Genomic DNA, 17,660 nt, shown 5'->3' on the forward strand with positions numbered 1-17,660 from the left:
TTTTATTGCTACGTTGTGATCAAAATGCAGTCCCCTCTCCCCCATCCGGCCTGGGGCAAAAGTTAGCAGTCACGGGGGTGAAATCTTTGTTTTTTGTTTTAGGACACAACATTGGTTTCATTAGTACTTTGAAGGGGACCATTAGGAGAAATCAAAGCAAATTTGGGTCATTTAAGGAACATTTTCACCACAATCACAGCGGGGGCACTGGCCACTCAGTTCCAGGCAGGGTTTCCCACACAGAGAAGTCACAGTTCTGGTTTCTCAGCTCCAGTCTGCGGAGATCTCAGCCTCCAGAGCTCATGCAGGTCTGTTCTGCAGGCGGATGCGAGGCCTGGGTGCAGGCCAGCTGGCAGGGCTCGGGGCCAGCGGGTTGCTGGCTTTGGGTGCCCTCCCCGGGCAGAAGGGTCTCACTGGGCTTGGGGTCCCAGACAAGGTCAAGGGAGCAGACTCAGCAGCAGGCCTCACTAGCCTATCACCAGAACCTTCCTCTACCTGCCTGCCATATTTAACACCCCAAAATGCAACTGGAACCTTTAAGGGTCCTTTGTGACGTGGCCACAGGGGAAGAAGGACTAGACATCTGGGCCCAGGTCACCCCCTGGGAAGCAGAGGGGATGCAGGTGCCAGTTTGGGACAGATGGAGCCCTGAAGGCTCTCATCTGCTAGGGGGTGACCCACACAGAGCCCCTCCACCACCCTTGGTCATCGGGCATAGTCCCCCGGAGTGTCCACGGGGCACCCCTCCCTGTGCTTTCGGCTCAGTCTGTTGGTTCATTCAGCAAGTTCAGGGGTGCATGGAGCCCCTGCTCTGGCCTCGGCTCTGCCGGAATAAGAACCACAAGGTTTGCAGACCACCCACAGGGAGTGTGGGACCCGTCCGTCCCGATCTCGAAGTGGTCCTCAACCTCGGCTCCAGTCGGTGGGGTGTCCTGACCACTGACCTTCCAGAGCAGCCACCTCTCAGGGGCAGGCCAGGAGTACCGGGGGTCCTCACCTGACGGTGCTGCGGGATGGCTGGGGCGGTGGGGCTGGCATTGGACCAGGCCTCCCAGGGGGCCTGGCATGGGGCCTGATCTGGAAAGTCAGGACCAAAGCCCCAAATGGCTGTTCTGAGGGCTGCTGCCTGCTGTCCTTGATGCTGACACCAAGCCAGGGAGGGGATTAAGCGGCTGGGGCCAGGACCCCCAGGGCTGGGGTGGGGTGGGGAGGGGTGAGGTGGCCCTGCCCCCATGCAGCTCGGCCCCCTGAGGGCCTCTGGGACAGCTCTGGCTGCGAGGTCTGGCCTCCTATGTCAGACCAGCTCTACCCTCACCACAGCCTTTGTCACTGGGGTTCCTGCCCGTGGCAGCCAAGGTTGCTCGTCCCCTCCCCATATTGGCCGTGGGCACAGGGATGAGGGAGGAGAGACGCCAAAGCCTGTCGGGCCAGAAGTGCCACAGAAGGAAGCTTGGCCCGGGACTGTGGGGAGTGGGGGGGGGGGACCTGCCAAACTGCCCAGGCCCGCCTTTAAGGAGCAGCACTAGGCGGGGGAGGGGAGCTCCTGCCACCCCAGGATCCCTCCCCCAGAGAGCCCTGCAGGCCCCCAACTCCAGCCAGGACCCGAGAACACCCTGCAGTTTTTGTCAACCGCCCTCTGCCAGTGACACGACCACAGCAGTGACAAATGCGACCACGAGCAGCAAACGCCGAGGGAGGGAGAGCCCGGCCGTTCTCCCAGACCTGTCTGTAAGCCCCTGAGAGCTGGGCTGCAGTCCCTGGGGCCTGACCCTCCACAGTCAGGAGCCCCACCCAGGAGGAGGAAGGAAAAGATCCCAGTCCTTCTTCCTGCCAAGGTCCCTTTAGAATTAATTTGAGGTAATCGGATTAGGATTTGTGGGGTTTTGAGAGTTTCTACCTGACACACGCTGAACTACATGCTTCAATCATCTCGGCTTAGCCACACTCCGTGGCTGTGGCCTTTGCTTGCTCTGTGCCTCAGTTTACCCTGAACGAAGAGGCCACATTGCAGGTTGGAGGAGGACTATTCCTGGGCCTGGGGCCTCAGCAGGAACTGTGGAAACTTACCCACATGGACCTTTTCCTGGAATCTCCCTCCCTCCCCCCCACCTTTGCCTCAGGAAGGAGTTGGGACTGGAGAGAATTTAGTTACAAAGGCCTGTCAACTGCAGCCTGGTCAATTAAAAAGCAGGTCCTGGGACTTAGGTCAAGGTTCGGGCCTCCTGCTGCCCAGAGCCAGGGCCTCAAGCAGGCCACTCAACTGGTCTTGTCCCCTGGGGACCAGGCCATGCCCCAGGGAGGCAGCTGAGCGTTCAGGGAAAATGGAGCCGCTGGGGCCACGTCCACGTGGGGTGTCCCCGCCAATCTGGGGCTCTCGGCACAGAGGCAGCAGGGCCGGGCCAGGCCGCGGACCCCAGGCCAGGCGCTAGGAGCCCTCCCGGAAGCTGTGGATCTGCGTGGAGTACCTCTGCAGGTGGCCTTCGGGCTGGGGCTCGGTGGCGCCCAGTGCACCCCCAGCCGCCGCCTGCTGCTGCTGCTGCTGATAATGCTGGTAGAGCTTGGGGCCCGGGCCGTCCAGGCCCGGGAGGCGGCCGCTGGACATGGTCAGGATGGTGGAGGTCAGCGACTTGATGTAGTTCTTGGCCAGAGTGAGCGTCTCGATCTTGGAGAGCTTCTTGTCGGCTCGAACGTGCGGGATGACCTCTCGCAGCGCCTGGAAGGCGTTGTTCAGCTTGTGCATACGCTGCCGCTCTCGCTCATTGCTCTCCAGCCGCCGCTGGACGCTGTTCTCCCGCCGGCCACCAGGCCCCGAGGCCCCCGGCCGCCTGCGCCCACCCTCGGCCCGCGCCCCCTGTGCCCGCACCGTCCTGCTCCGCAGACCCTTGGCCAGCTCCAGCCCCGAACCCTGCTGGGGCCCGTCAGGGGTCCGTTCCCCTGCGGCGGCCTCTGGGTCCTGCGCTGGCACCCGGCGCCTGGGGGGCCGGTTCTTGGTCTTCATGGCTCCACGCTGCTTGTCCCGGGGGGGGGGGGGGCGGTTCTAAGGCAGGCCCTTGGAGCTGAAATCCAGAACACAGGCCACCCTGTGGTCACACGGCAGGCTGGTGGGCGCTTAGGACGCCCAGTGCACACTCAGGGCAGCCGTCCTGGGCAGCCCCCTCACTGCCCAATGGCAGCTGACCACTTGGGGCACCGTGACCCCAGGATTCTTCCCATTCACCCATGGAGCCCTGAGCCGACCCCTCCCCCATTCCCGTTTGACCTCATGGCGACCCCTCAGACTTTATCTGGTGTCCCGCCCCCGCCCCCCCAACTCCACATGCACTGATCCCTGGACCTTTCTCTGGCCCCCGGAGCCTCACTGCCCCCTGAATGCCTCCAGAGTTTGGGTGGCCTTTAACACTTTTCTCAGAGCAGGTGGATCAGGAGATGTGGCAGGACTCTAGCTGGTCGTCTGCCTGTGGCTGCTGCATCTGCCCTCATGGACAGGCACCCACTCCAGCCACCACACTGACCGCCGGATGTCACACATGCAGGGAAGACACTGGGGCCAGAACCGCTGTGGACATGAGGCAGCTGTCTGCGGTCAGAGGTCGACAGTGGTCAGAGCCTGCCACAGCCCCCAGTCCCACCGCGTGGATGCCCCCACCCCCAACCCAGGATTCCCGCCCCCACCCCCACCCGGTCCCGCCCCTGGGTCCTCTCCCCTCAGTCCCGCCGGGATCCCCCACCCCTAGTTACCTGGAGATCCGCGGCTGCACGCGCTAGGGCTGCCCACGGGGGACAAGGACACGTCGCTTTAGCCGCCCCGGGCGGGGCCGCGGCCGCATGTAAATGAGCCCGCGGGGCGGGGCCGGGGCGGGGCCGGGGTGCGCGGGTCTCTGCCGGCGGCAGGGGGCGTCGGCGCACCTGCGGGCTGGGGGGCGGGGGGCGGGGGCCGGACGCCGCCCCCACTCCCCCCCCGCCGCTGCGGCCTCCCGGCAGCAGCTGGGAGCCCGGGCCCAGAGCCCATTCGGCGGAGGGGGAGACTGAGGCCTCTGCGAGCACGCCGGCGCTGAGGGGAATTCTCGGGACGGCGCCTGGCCGCCGCACCTGGCCTTGGGGCGAAGGCTCAGAACAGAAGCCAAAGCCAGAAGAACTGGCGGAAAAGCCGTTATGCAATAATACTGATTTCTCAGACAGGTAGTGGCCCGTGTTTCAGCGGCCCCTGCAGCACCCGGGGGCTTCGTGAGCTCCCCCACCACTCCGCAGGGCTCAGGCCCCCACGTCGCAGGTTCCGGGGCCGGGGTGGGGGGGGGGGGTGGGCGGAGCCCTGCCCCGCGGAGGACCTGCTCCGGCCCCACAGCTGCTTGCAGGTCACGGGGAAATACCCTGGTCGGTCATCGGTTTTACGAGGTCTCCAGGGGGCGAGAGGTGGTCAGCTTGGGCTTAAACCCTGGTTCCACCCACCTGCTCTACTAAAACGCCTGCCTGCCTCGGTTTCCTCGCCTTTTACAGGAGCACTAAAAGGTGTTAAAATCAGCCTCTGGCTTCAGGGGTTCTTCTGGGCTGATGAGGCGCACCTGGAGTGCAGGGAGGCGGCGCCTGGGCCTGGGTTCCCACCCCTTGTGACCAGCAGGTTCGGGGGTTAGGGGTCGGTGGGCGCCCATCTCGCACTTGTCGGAGGTGCCCAGAGGGGTGCTCGTAGGTGTCCATCTACTCCCTGGGGGTCTCAAGGGAGTTGGTGTGACTGGGGTTGGGGCCAGGCCTGCTTGGTAGGAGGCTGTCCCTCCGCTCTGGGCAGCTGGCGAGGGGGGCAGAGCGAGGACGGGGTGTTGGAGGAGGCCGAGGTCCACCACGGGGCATAGAAAGGCTGGCGTTGAACTGATTAGCCTCTTGGCTTTTACAGCTCATTAGAGGCTGTATCTCAGAAATTAAAAGGCTCCTGAAATTCATCAAGAAGGACAAAGGCTTGGAATTACAGATACACCTCGAGGCAGCACAGTCACCACATCAAAGTTCAGTTTTCCAGTGAGCACTTCATGTTCTCACGCAAAAGGGCACACTATCTCTAGAGACCGGGGCACTGCGTGTCCCAGGGCCTGCGGCAGGGCGGGCGGTGCCTGGTCACACACCCTGGGCCTTGCAGAGCGGATAAAAACACGAAACAAACGCAGCAACAGAGTTTATAAATATATAACTATATTTATTTTGAATATTAAATAGTTTTTAAATTACAAGCAATTTATTGAATCACACTATGCATCAATATACAGTAAAAATCTTACAATTTAAAAATGTACACAATTTAAACTGAAAGTTCATTAGCGGTTATATTGCCGTGAACCTCTTACAACTGTGTTAAAGCCCGACAGGGAAGCCGCGTGGGTGGACTGCCCCAGGGGGGTCCTCATCTGCGGCCGGAATTCAACAGTGGGTACACACACCGGCCCCTCAGGAAGGTCTGCGTGCGCCTGCGTGAGCCTGAGCAACTCAAACGTGTTTTCAAGCCGTTCCGGTAACAGGTTGTTGGTAATTCAATACTGTCCACACGCCTCAGAACTTAGGTACCGGAGAGAAGTTTCTTTAACAGCCAACACTTGAGCCAACCCCGTTACTATTAGGAATGTTGTGCAGGAGACTGAAATGTGAAGTAACTGCGTTGCCCAATCTTATTTTAAGGCTCCTTCTCATAAGGCTACTATTCTGAAGCCCCCGTCACTGGAGCCCAACATTTGGAGCCCGACACTTGGGTTCACTCCCGGAGTTTTCAGATGATGGAAGGCTGGCTAGGGCAAAGCCGGGGGCTGCCTCCCTCGGGCCTCGGGCCCTCTGGACGGACATGCAGTTAAGTCACTAGCCCTCCAAGTACCCTACAGAAAAACTAATATAAGGGAGAGGTTCTGAAAGGTGTTTTTACGGCAGCAAGACACAGACTTTTCTAAGATAAAACCCATTTCTATAGAAACAATCACCTGTACATTTAAAAATAGAACGGATGCTGTTTTCAATTCAGCTTCGTGGAGCTCCTTCACGGTGAAGAGAAATGGCTTCTTACCCACACACACAGTCCAAGTTCCGGAAGGATTTGGGGAGCACTTTTTTTTTTTACATTTCTTTTTCTGGCTTATGATGGGATCATTGGATTAACACAAATGAACATTTAGCTAGGAAGGAAACGAAGGTGAGATTCTTTTTATTCTGGGATTTAAAATATGTAAACTCCACCAGAGTAACACTAACCAAAACCTGATAGACTCCAAAAGAGGCCAGGAAATGCCATTGTGGACCAGGCATTATAAACCTCAAACATATTATCTAGAGGATTCCACCGATTATTTCATTGCATAACTTCTCAGGACCAGTTTGGTCTGAGAACCCACTCACTACTGGTAACCAACATAGTTAAAAACACAAAAAAACAAAAACAGAAACAAAAACGGGAATTGAACAACAAAGCACATGCTGATGCTTCAAAGATGGGCTGAAAATTTTAATCTACATCATTAGTTTCCTGTGTATTGCTTGAGATTTCAAAAGAACATGTTAACTCACATGTGTATTATAAATATAAAATCTTCCCCGCCATGCACCAACCACCACAGTAAGATTTACTACTCAGACCCACCCCCCCAACTCAGTGTATAAAATGCTTTCTTTTGGCAATTAATCATGACAGCAATATAGACCTAAATTAAATTAAAACGGGAATTAGGTTGTTAAAATCTCCTTAATCATAGTGAAAAAGATACAGCCCCCAAATATCTATAAATTTATCCTGGGCTGATTGTATAAGAAGACTATATATTCTATGGATCTGCTTGATTTCGGTCATTAAATCTGAACTCCTTAGAGTTTGAAAAAACTTGTATAATCATCACCTCTCATTTCTCTCTCCACAAAGACTGGTTTAGATGTAAAAACTCAGGAATCTCAGGAAGTCTCCATAGCAAGAAATTCAGAGTTATGACAATTTGGCAAAATCACCTTCTAATGCCCTGTGATGGTTTCCCGTCTGCGTATCACAGGCCCAGCTCTCCTGGCCGCACTCCCTGCTCACACCGCCCGGAGGGTAAAGGGGGCTCTCTCTCCATTCTGAGTTCTTGCTCGGGAAAGTTATTGCTAGGAATGCAAAGTTAGTGGAGTGAGCCAGAATTGATAATCAAGGTCATAATTTACTTCGTAAATTCCAGCCAGTACCCACAACTGCATCTCACGGCGGGACCAGAGCTGCTGGGACTTCTGTCACACAGCCCAGTGGACCTGTGTCACGCTGGAGTCAGGCAAGCGAATCAGCACCGGAAAACGTTCGGGGTGACGGGCCAGCGTGTGGGGACCACAGCCCCGAAGTCAGACCCCCGATACACACGGTTTCGTGGCGAGCACGCCAAGCCTCCCTTAGCACGCAGCCCTCTAGCCCCTGGAAACTTCCTGGTGTCAAAGCGGGACTCACGGACCGCAGAGTGAGGCCAGCTTTTTATCCCGAACACCCGATTCCTGCCAACGCTGGGAGGCTGCGCTGGATATACTCGGTCCCTTCCCAGGCGAGGGCGAGAACGAGGTGCTTAACGCGGAAGGGAAGGGTCAGTGCAGAGGAGTCCCAGGGCCACGCCTGGGTGTGACGACCATCCGGGGCCGCCCAGGGTCCCAACCGGGAGGACGGGCTGGCTGCGCGGGCTCCACCACTGTCCCTCGTCCCTCCTCCCTGCTGCAGGATGTAGCGTTACCTCCTTGGTGACGGAGACCGGCCGAGCCTGGCCCTAAGCGGGGTGGTTCTTGAGGGGAAACCCAACTCTATGGGTTACTTAGAAGCTCACCACCTGACGTGTACAAATGCAATGAACTCAAACTGTCCTCGGCAACGAGAGCCCTGCGGGGACAGCTCTTGCGCAGAGCTCTGGACCGTCTACGAGGACACGGAAGCCACGGCAGCAGCCCGCGGTTCCACACAATAAGGAGAAGAACCGGCTTTGAGGGGAGGCGCAGGGGCCACAGCAGAGCGCACACGGGGGGCGGGCACTCGGCTCCCCAGGGACGGGGGCAGGAGACCCAGCCCTTAACCCGCAGCTGAGCCCTGGGGTGAACCGCCTGTCGAGTGTTACCGAAAGGGTTTACAAAATTGGGGAGCCGGGGGTGGGGGGCGGTGGGAGAACCACGAGGAGGGCTGCAAACCCCTCACCTCCTCAGGGAAGCCTCACTTGCTACAAGGAACCTGCGTTATAGAAAGAGACAAACGTGTGTTTCATTCGGTCAACAAAACAAAGCAGTCTTTTTGGACTCATCAAAAATATTTCCTATAAGAACAAAAAAACACTAACATTCGGAGTCATTTATCATTTACAAAAAAGTACCATATGTACAATTCCAACAATTCTAGACAGCAGAACACTCAAAATATTTAAGCTTTACAAGTACCATGCAGAGCAAACAAACTATAAAACAGAGAAAAAAATCAAACTAGTGGATAGCACCAGCTTGACCTGCCTTATTTTCCTTGAATAATTTAAGATTCTGTACAATATCAGGTACTCTTAGAACATTTATCCACAGTGCAATTACAGAAAGCAATTAGTGATTTCTTTAAAAATAATAAATATGGCTCACTGGTGCCCGTTCCCATCGTGCTCCTCCGGGCCCTCGTGCACAGAAGGGGTGTGCAGGTGTGGACGTGGAGAACACCCCCCCCCCCCCCCCCCCCCCCCCCCGCAGGGAAACCAGAAACGGCCCAGAACCTACAGTTCCCACACACCGGAGCAGGGTCGGCGCTCCCCGAGGATGACCGGGGCGCGAGCGCTTCTGGTGGGTGAGAGCGGCCGCAGGGCCCCCCTCCCAGGCCAGGCTTCCCGCCGTGGGCACGGGGCCAGCGCGGCTCCCTCTGGGCCTCCCCAGTCTCTCTCCTGGGCCGGACGCCGTCGAGGGGAGGTCACTGCTGGGCTGCGGTGCAGGAATGCTGCCCGGCGGGGGGAGCAGCCTGGGACCCGAGAGCACGTCAGGATCCACCTAATCCTTTTCTCCATCTTCGCTGCTTCCTGTTTAGGAGAGAACGAGCAAAGGTGGGTTTATGCCGTGATCGTCCTGGATGCAAACAGTCCGGACGGCATCCGACCTGTGCTACAGAAACAGGAACTGACGCCGGGAGCGCGGCCACCCACCACCTGTCCAGCCGCGTGTTTTCTTCTTGTGACAGTGGCACCTGCCAGACCCTCGCACACTCTCACACACACACCTGCTCCGCTCACACGCAGCTTGGTGTCAACGCTCAGGGCGGGAGAAAATCGCTCTGATCTCTGACAGATCGCTAGGGAATGGGCGTGATCTAACCGGCACAATTAAACAGAGCCCAAACACAAACACAAGCTCTTCATGGTTCGTGGCTGTTACCCGAACTTCGAACTTCAAATCGAAAAAAATGCACCTGTTGACATTCATCTCCCAATCTAGTTATGGGGAAAAAAGGATCCGTATGTCCAGATAACACCACTGCAAATGGGCCCTGCCCATGACCCCCCACCCAGGCCCCTGCTATCGCACAAGACGGAGGCTTAATGGTAAAGTCAATACTCCCCGGGGAGAACCAGAGCACATCTGGGCTCAATCCCAAAATCTTGGGCCAAGTGTTCTGAACACGGTAAGCTTTCTGAAGAATGGCTTCCCTCTGGGGGAGGAGGGGGGAAGGCGGGGTTGTGGCCAAAAGGGAAAAAGAGAAGAAAAGAAGGTGGCAGACACCCTGGGCAAGTTTGGGGACCTGCAGCCAGGCCGTCACCCTGGGCCACCCGGCCCAACCGGGGCAGCGAGGGGACACCTCCAGTGGCACTCAGCTTGCGGAGTGACAGAGGCCTGCGGGTGGGGGCTGTGGCCCCGAGAGCGCGCTCTCGAACTGTGAGAGCTTTCGGAGGGATTTTTTTTTTTTTTTAATCTACTCTGCAAACACCAGGAAAGCCCCAAATTAGCAAGCATGCAAGTCCCACGGGGAAGGTCTCGCAGGCCGACGCCCACCCAGCCCTGCTGGACACACAGCCCTCCTCTCACCTCCTTGCTCCATGTCCGAGTCAGTAAGGTGAGTGAGAGAAAAGCTGGCGATGTTGGCAGGCGAGATGGAGAACCGGGAATACGGCGGCGTGTGAGGCCAGCTCTGCTCTGTGCTCCGGGGCGGCGGAGGCGGCGAGAAGTACTTGGACGTCTGAAGGGAAGGCTTGGAACTGAGAAGGTTACTTGTTGTCTTCGCCATAAAAGGGTCCGGGGAGAAGTCATCATCCCATTCAAAGCCTCCACCTAAAAGGGAAAAAAATACACCCCAGTTTTCCTTCTCTGATTCTGTTAGAAAGAGCAGAGGGCCGAGGGCAGGCACACAAGTGTGCCGCAGACCAAGCAACACCGACGCGGCCCGACAGGGGGCAGAGCTGCTCCCCGGGGTCCTGACAATGTCCTTTACAGCAGTGCGTGACGTCACCCTCCACAAAAGCGTCCCTCACTCACAGCCCACTACCTTTTAGTTTCTTTTTAAACCCGCGAACGAAGGGAAATACCTTCTTCATCGGTCGAGCTTTCGGAATTTATGCACCTGCTCAGGTAGGGAGAACCCGAAGGCGGTGCCGGGCCGCGGCCGCTCAACTCGGGGCCGTGGGCATCTCCTCCGCAGTGCCCCAGCTCTTTGGTCGGGGTCTCCTGAAAGCCAAAGAGAAATTCCCGTCAGCAGAAGCCAGCTCGCGGGAGCCTCACTGATCGGCCGCGAAATGCTCCTCCTCAAACAGGGTGGGCTCGGGCCCGGGGAAGGTGCGACGGAACACAGCCCCGGTTCACCCACCGAAGCAGCTCCGGGACCCGGGCGGCAAGCGTGAAGCGGCTGCCGGAGGCCTCCGGAAAGCAAGCAGTGGCAGGCAGGCCGGGGAAGAACTCCTCAACGGCACGTACCGGAGTGGACACAGAGAGCTCCAGAAGCCCCTTGGCTCTGGCTCTGAAGCAGGAGGGAGGTCTTCTGACGCTGGGCAGGGGGCTTCCAGATGGCCCCCCTCCATCTCTTGCTCCCCAGCCCCAAGCAATCCTGGGGTGGCAGGCACCTAGAATTCTGAGGGGGCGGGGGGACTCACTCTCCCCCTGGGGGAGCTGGGATCCTGAGACAGAAGCCCTGCTGCTCGTCTTCCCCTCTGTCCACAGGGCCGCATCTAGTGTGCAGCGTCGTGCGCTAACGAAAGCCCCAGATGTTCAGCTGTAGCAACCGAAAAGGGGGGTTCAAAACATCGGAAAGTACCAGGGACACCACGGACAGGGAGGAGCTCAGAAAAGCAACCCTATCAAGTCCGTGAGAAGCTGCCTTACCTCCGAGCCGCGCGTGGCAGCCCTGAATGTCAACAGCATCGAAGCTTTGAGAACTGAACCGCAGGCCAGACCACTGGCCAAGACCCACCCTGGCCAGTGGGGGGAACGTACACAGGACAGGTTTGAACAGTATAGCAAAAGCTTTGAACGGGGACCCCCAGCCCACAGAAGGGTGGCTGGAACTTGAGACCTGAACCCCAGTGGGTCGATGCCTTCTAGGACAAAAATACCAGCATTTTCCTTAGAATCTAAACCAGGACAGAATCATAAACACACTAAAGAATCAGTCAAAAAATCACTCTGCATACAAAGAATCAGGAAAACCTCAGTTCACGGCTGCCAATGCCACGATGACACAGATGCTGGGATTACCTTAAAGACTATTGTGAAAACGTTCCTACGAGCAACAGCAAACGTTCTTGAAATGAATGTCAACCCAGAATAGTCTTGGCAAAAGAACAGATGATAAAAATAATAACGAAGTGCAAATTTCAAAACAGAAAAATACAGTAGCTAGAACTTAAAAAAATCCACTGGACAGACTCAGTAACAAGATGACAAAGAATGACTGAATTTGAAGGAGATCAACAGAAATGATTCAGTCTGAACAAGGATGAAAACAGACACGTGAGAAAAAGCCAACGGGCCACAGACACACAACAGTCTGATCCCGGAGCACCAGAGGAGGGGACCCGGAGTGCGGCGAAAGAAAGCATTTGGGGACATAATGGCTGAAAACTTCTTGAATTTGGTGAAAGACATAAAACTACAGATTCAAGATGCTCAGCAAATTTGAAACGGGGTAAACGCAAAGAAATCCATGCTCACGATCAAACTGCTAAGAGGAAAAATAAATTTTGCAAAGAAAAAAGTCCTGACAGCAAACAGACATAATAATACTGAGAGAAGAGAGCTGTCAACTCTGAACCGCGGATTCAGAGAAAATATCTTTAAGGAGTGAGGGAAACTAAGGTAATTTGTTGTCAGTAGATTTGATTAAAAAAAAAAAAAAAAAGCCAAACTTCTTCAAACGGAAGGGAAATGATACCAGAAGGATCCTGGAACATCAAAAATGAAAAGAGAGAAACAGTAGAGCCCGCGTGGATAAACAGAACCCAATTTGTCACCTCCTGAGTTTCTTTCTTTTTTTTTTTTTTTTTTAATTTTTTTTTTTTTAACATTTATTTATTTTTGAGACAGAGAGAGACAGAGCATGAACAGGGGAGGGGCAGAGAGAGAGAGGGAGACACAGAATCGGAAACAGGCTCCAGGCTCTGAGCTGTCAGCACAGAGCCCGGCCCGGGGCTTGAACTCACGGACCGTGAGATCATGACCTGAGCCGAGGTCGGACGCTTAACCGACCGAGCCACCCAGGCGCCCCTCCTGAGTTTCTTAAAACATGTTTGATTGCTGGAAACACTGATCACGCAGAGCACCATCTGACGGGGCTTTCAGAGTAAGTGCGTGGAATAATATACCAGACAGCAGTAATAAGGTTTCTGCTTTCCACTGGAAATGGTACAGTACTGATTCTAAGTAGATTGTGACAAGTATGTATATTTTAATCCCCCAAACCATGACAAAACCTAAGATACGTAGTAAAAAAATGCAATGATAAATTAAAAGGTAATATTAAAAAAGGCCTAAATTACCACAAAGATGGGAAGAACAACCAAGTAAAAACAAACAGAAACGAAGAAAATGGTATGCCAAAATCCAAACAAGACTAATTTTATTAAATGTAAGTGGCCTAAAACCACCATCAATTAGAAGACAGGATTTTTCAGAAGAGATTTAAAAACTGATTTGCTACTCACGAGAAACTAACGTCAAACATAATGATACACGTAGACTGAAAGTAGAAGGTTGAAGAAAGAGATCTCATGCAAGTGCCGATCAAAAGAAAGCTGGAGCGGTTACATGAATATCAGACAAGGGAATAAAGAAGGACATTCTGTCACGGTAAAAGGTCATCTCAACAACAAGATCTAATGGTCTTAAACGTGCATGCGGCTAACAACAGAGCGGCAAAACAGAGGAAGCACAGACTAACAAACCGAGAGAGACAAATCCAGAATTGCAGTCGGAGACTTCAACACCTCTCTCTCTCCCATCCGGCCACGGACGGAACTACCAGCAGGCAGAAAAATCAGCACCTCAGCACCAGTGCAGAAGAACTGAACACCGCCCACCGTCCAGATCCAACGGACATTCAGGCACGTTCTTTCAAGTACACGTGGAACGTTCACCAAGACAGACCGTAGCCTGGCTCCGAAACAAACCTTTTTAAGTTTAAAGGAACTGAAACCATATCAGACACGCTCTCTGACCGTAACAGAATCAGACTAGAAATGAGTGACAGACACAAGAAAATCTTCAACCCTTCATTTTTAAAGAGGCTGAAGTCTGAGCTCGTGGAGCAGGGCCCAGCAGGCACGGGAGGCCTGGAGGGCCATGGTTCTGCCTCTGCCGCTGCCGCTCCCTGGTCCCGATCCACAGGGACCGCCGGTGGCCGGCAACTCCGGGGCTACCTGTGAGCCACACACTGTTCCGGCTTGCACCTGCGTGCTGACCACCACTGCCAACTGCTGGGTTATGGAAACGCGGTGTGTAAAGCGCAGCCGACTTCAGCACGCCTCTGCCGGCAGACCCAGAAAGGGCATCCGGGTCTCCTTCCCTTAACTCGACAGGACTTCCCTGTCCCAACTACATCTCTGCATATTCTTGGGAACCGTAACCAACCCCAAATTCCCATCTTTGGGGAATCCTAACACACTCTGCGGCCTCAAAGCGGCCATCAGGAAGACAAAGCGCACTCGATTTCCTAACACGTTCTGGAATTCCCCGAGACGACAACGTGTGGAGGTTAACAGATACCTGGTCAAACAGATAGACCGTGACATCATCAAAAAACGTCACCGCCTTCTTTTCTTTCTTCCAGTCGTCCGGCAGCTGGTCGATGGCGACAGCGGCCGCAGGTTTCAACAGGCTGCGCAGATGCCTCCCGTCCTCGTTGCTGAGGATCACGGGCACCGGGTGCTCGGTCTCGTCCTCCGACTCGGAGCTCAGGCTGTGCAGGTGAAACGCCCGCAGGTCTTCGTCCGAGTCGTCGCTGTTTTCGTCCTCCTCGTCGGCATCCATGCCGTCCTCGGAGAGGTCCAGCATGCCCGACACTCCAAGTTTCCCCAGGTACTTCCCTTCGACGTCCGGCTCCTTCAGCTTGGGGCCCTCGGCGTGGCCGCACGACGACTTCTCCGCCGTCACGTCCGCCGTGCTGCCGGGGCACAGGGCGGAACTCGCAAAGGCAAGGAGCTCGTTGGTGTTGGTTCCGGTGGAAGCGAGCGTGCAGGGGCGCTCCTCTGGTGCCTCGAAGTCATCGCTGCTGCTCAGCTCGGAGTTCCCCAAACTCAAGGGACTGCCGGCCTCGTCTTCGGGAGGCGGCGTCCGTTTGGAAACGTCAGGTGGTGCCGGTTCCGAAGTGTCTCTGGACGCCGGGTGACCGGAACTGCGCGAAGCAGGGAGACAGCTTCGGTCTGGCTCGCCGTGGCTGGTTTCCAGGCAACTGTCCTTGGCGCCAGGACTCTGCTCCGGCACGACCGGCTCAGGCAGCGGCTGGTCCGTTACCACCACCGAGGCCGAGGCCGAGGCCGAGGGTCCCGGGACGCCCTCGGACTTCTTGTCGGGCTCAGAGTCATTATCTGAGAAGTAGGCGGAGTCTCGGTACGAGCTCTGAGAGCCAGGCGCGAAAGTCTGCGAGGCCACTTCCGTACCCCTGTGGCCGTCGGCTGCGTCTGAGATGACGATGACCGGGTTGGGGGGCAGGGTGCCACGGCTGCCGTCGCCCGCCGCGGCCGCCTCCGCGGCCGAGGCGCCGTCGGGGGCGGGGTGCAGGGTCCATTCAGGGGACTCCAAGTTCTCCGTCTCGTAGCCACTGTCTGCAGGCTTATCGGGGGGCACGAGTTTCTGAGGAGTGTGAGAGCCTAAGGATCCCAATAAAACGTCACGGACATCCACCGAATCCAGAGAGTCCGGGGTCTCCACAGACTGTTCCGAAGTCGGAATGGGTGTTGACAAGCTGTCTTCTAAGAGGCTGTCTTGACTGGTCGAGTCTGAGGACAGGGCGGACACCAGGCCCCCCTCCTTGGCAGCCGCTTTACAATGCAGCTCACTCAGAGCGTCCGCACCTTCCGAGCTTTTCTCCAGCACACGGTCAGCGTGTCGGTCTTCTGAGAGCGGCTGATTTGGGAAGTTCTGTCTCAATTCTGGAACACTGCTTCCTATACTCACCTCATTGGCAAAAATGTCATCAGTAAGAACCGGGTCACTTTTGGTCAGTGTCAAGGCCTCTTCGCTTTGGCGGGTCAGGTCCCGGGACTGGTCACCAACACCGTGTGCTCTGGCAGCCGCTGCGGGAGTTTCTACCGTGATGGTCACAGGGTCCGGATTCGTTTCTTGGCAGAGACGGTCTTCGTGGCTACGGACATCCGAGCATGTGGGTTCTCCCTGCTTCGGGGACGTATCTGGAGGTAAGCGGGGAGATGTTCCTTCTGTCTCCAGCGAGGTAGGAGGTACCCGCACTTCTGGGGAAGACTGTAACGAGGTGTTCAAAGTGCTGTCCTTGAACACGACACCTGCATCCTGACCCTTGGCGCTGAGGCTTTCCTGCAGCGAAGGAAAGCCTGGTTTGTTCTCGGCAAACTTCACTTCGGTACCTAAAGAGTTCCTATGTGGAGTTTCTAATATCGTTTCGGTGAAGCCAGCGTTTTTAAGTTCTGTTTGAAGATCATTTAGATGTTCTTTGTCAGACAGTGAGTCTTTTAGTAGGTTTTTCTCTTGAAGAAACAAAAAGTTTGCTGACAGCTCTTGAACGTTCAGTGGATCAAAATTATCTTGGTGCATGAGGGTTTCTGATAAGCAAAGAGGCTCGCCGTCAAAAAGCTTACGGGGCTTATCTTTCTCAAAGTGGCACGTTACAACAGACTCTCTGGAGTCGTCCGGGCTTGAACCGAAAGCGGTCGGCTTCAAGTCGGTTTGAACTCCATTTAGTTCCATCAAGTCAAATATCTTTTGGTGACTGGGCAGATCCTCTGATTTGTCAAGATCACTAAATATACTGTTGAAAGGGCTCTCAGGGCCCCTGGGGACCTGTACGTCCTCGGGTACGCTGGAATCTTTGGGGTCTGCACCGCTTTGGAAGAAATCCTCATCTGTACTGGACTCCTCTAATTCAAGGTTCCGGAGTGTCAGGAATTGGGGCGCCTCCTCGTGTACCCTTTCCGGGTTATCCATTTCAGTTGTGAGCAGCGCGGGTGGGTAATCAAGCTCCAAGTTGCTGCCGCCTTTTTCTTCCAACTGGATGTAATAGTCGCTTCCGACAGAAAGGTTGTGGGCATCAAACACAGGGACCACTCCGGGGGCCCCACGGGGCACATCCTGGCCACTGTCATCTTGTTTCCCCGGCCCGGGGTCTGAAAGTGAACTCTCAAAAACTTCAACCGGAAAGAAGATGCTCGTGTAGGACAAGGCTTCGTCCGGGGGGCCCCGACTGCGCTCGTCAAAGTGGTCATGCTTGGCTGCCTCCCAGACATACTCAAAGCTCAGGCCCTGGCTGGTCTCGGTCACGGTGAGGACTTCCTCCACCTCACGACCCAGCCGGTCCCTGGCGAAGTGGTCGAGGATTGGGAATGCGGCATTACTTGAAGTGTCTCTGCTGTTTGTATTCGGTTTAAGAGCATTCCACTGCTGCTCAAAGTCGACTTCTGAGTCCCTTTGGCTTTGCATCCGCAGGTAGGTGAGCAACCTGTGCACGTCCTCGGCCGCTGGTCTCTTGTCCGGGGACAGCCAGCAGAACTGCAAAACTTCATACCTGGGCAACGATTCAGAGGTGATTAATGGAATGATGGTAAAACTGCTTTAAAACAAGAAAGGACTTCACGAGGACTCCCAAGCCAACTCGCACCTCAAAAGTTTCTATGCTATAATCACTGTCAGCCACATGAAGGATCTCGGTTCACGGTGGAATACATTGTGGCGCAAGAGGAAATGAAGAAACATAAACGTTGGGCCTACTAATTTTGTGTGTTCCCGGGACATGTCCCAGTATCAGTGTTTGCCATTTTCCTTCTGGTGTCTACCCAGTGACTTATCCCCTGAATTTAGAAACAGTTTTAACATGATCTCCTCTTTAAAAAATCGCCACAGGTGGTCTATGTAGTAAAGAATGCACTTGTCTTACGTTTTTTAGATTTACTCATTTTATTTTGCAAGAATTCTCAGAGACAAATGCAGTGGTGACTAATCTCTAACTCCTCCCCGCAATGAAAAGTAACACTACAATCTTACGTAGCACATGGTCTCCCTTAGATCAT

At 55.2% G+C, this 17,660-nt stretch overlaps 2 protein-coding genes across 4 annotated transcripts in view; both read right to left on the bottom strand.

Moving 5' to 3' along the window:
- Positions 1–89: 89 nt before the first annotated feature.
- Positions 90–3,300, bottom strand: BHLHA15 (basic helix-loop-helix family member a15). Its single transcript, XM_049638904.1, has one exon. It carries the CDS (start codon positions 2,996–2,998, stop codon positions 2,426–2,428), a length of 573 nt encoding a protein of 190 aa, XP_049494861.1. The 5' UTR covers positions 2,999–3,300; the 3' UTR covers positions 90–2,425.
- A 4,945-nt stretch (positions 3,301–8,245) lies between these two features.
- The window catches only part of LMTK2 (lemur tyrosine kinase 2), a 78,688-nt gene continuing 69,273 nt past the window's right edge, over positions 8,246–17,660 (bottom strand). For 2 of the 3 annotated variants that reach the window (XM_049638907.1, XM_049638906.1), the window contains exons 11-13: positions 14,170–17,158; positions 10,503–10,641; positions 9,016–10,248 (exon numbers count right to left, since the gene is read on the bottom strand). In XM_049638907.1, the coding sequence (XP_049494864.1) occupies positions 9,923–10,248; positions 10,503–10,641; positions 14,170–17,158 (3,454 nt within the window). In that variant the 3' untranslated portion in view covers positions 9,016–9,922. The other variant, XM_049638908.1, reaches the window with a different exon arrangement.

This window comes from Panthera uncia, chromosome E3, assembly GCF_023721935.1.
Source record: "Panthera uncia isolate 11264 chromosome E3, Puncia_PCG_1.0, whole genome shotgun sequence".
Taxonomy (NCBI): Eukaryota; Metazoa; Chordata; class Mammalia; order Carnivora; family Felidae; genus Panthera; species Panthera uncia.

Excerpts from the sequence above, each read along its gene's own strand:
- BHLHA15 (XM_049638904.1), bottom strand. The coding sequence starts at position 2,998 with ATGAAGACCAAGAACCGGCCCCCCAGGCGCCGGGTGCCAGCGCAGGAC.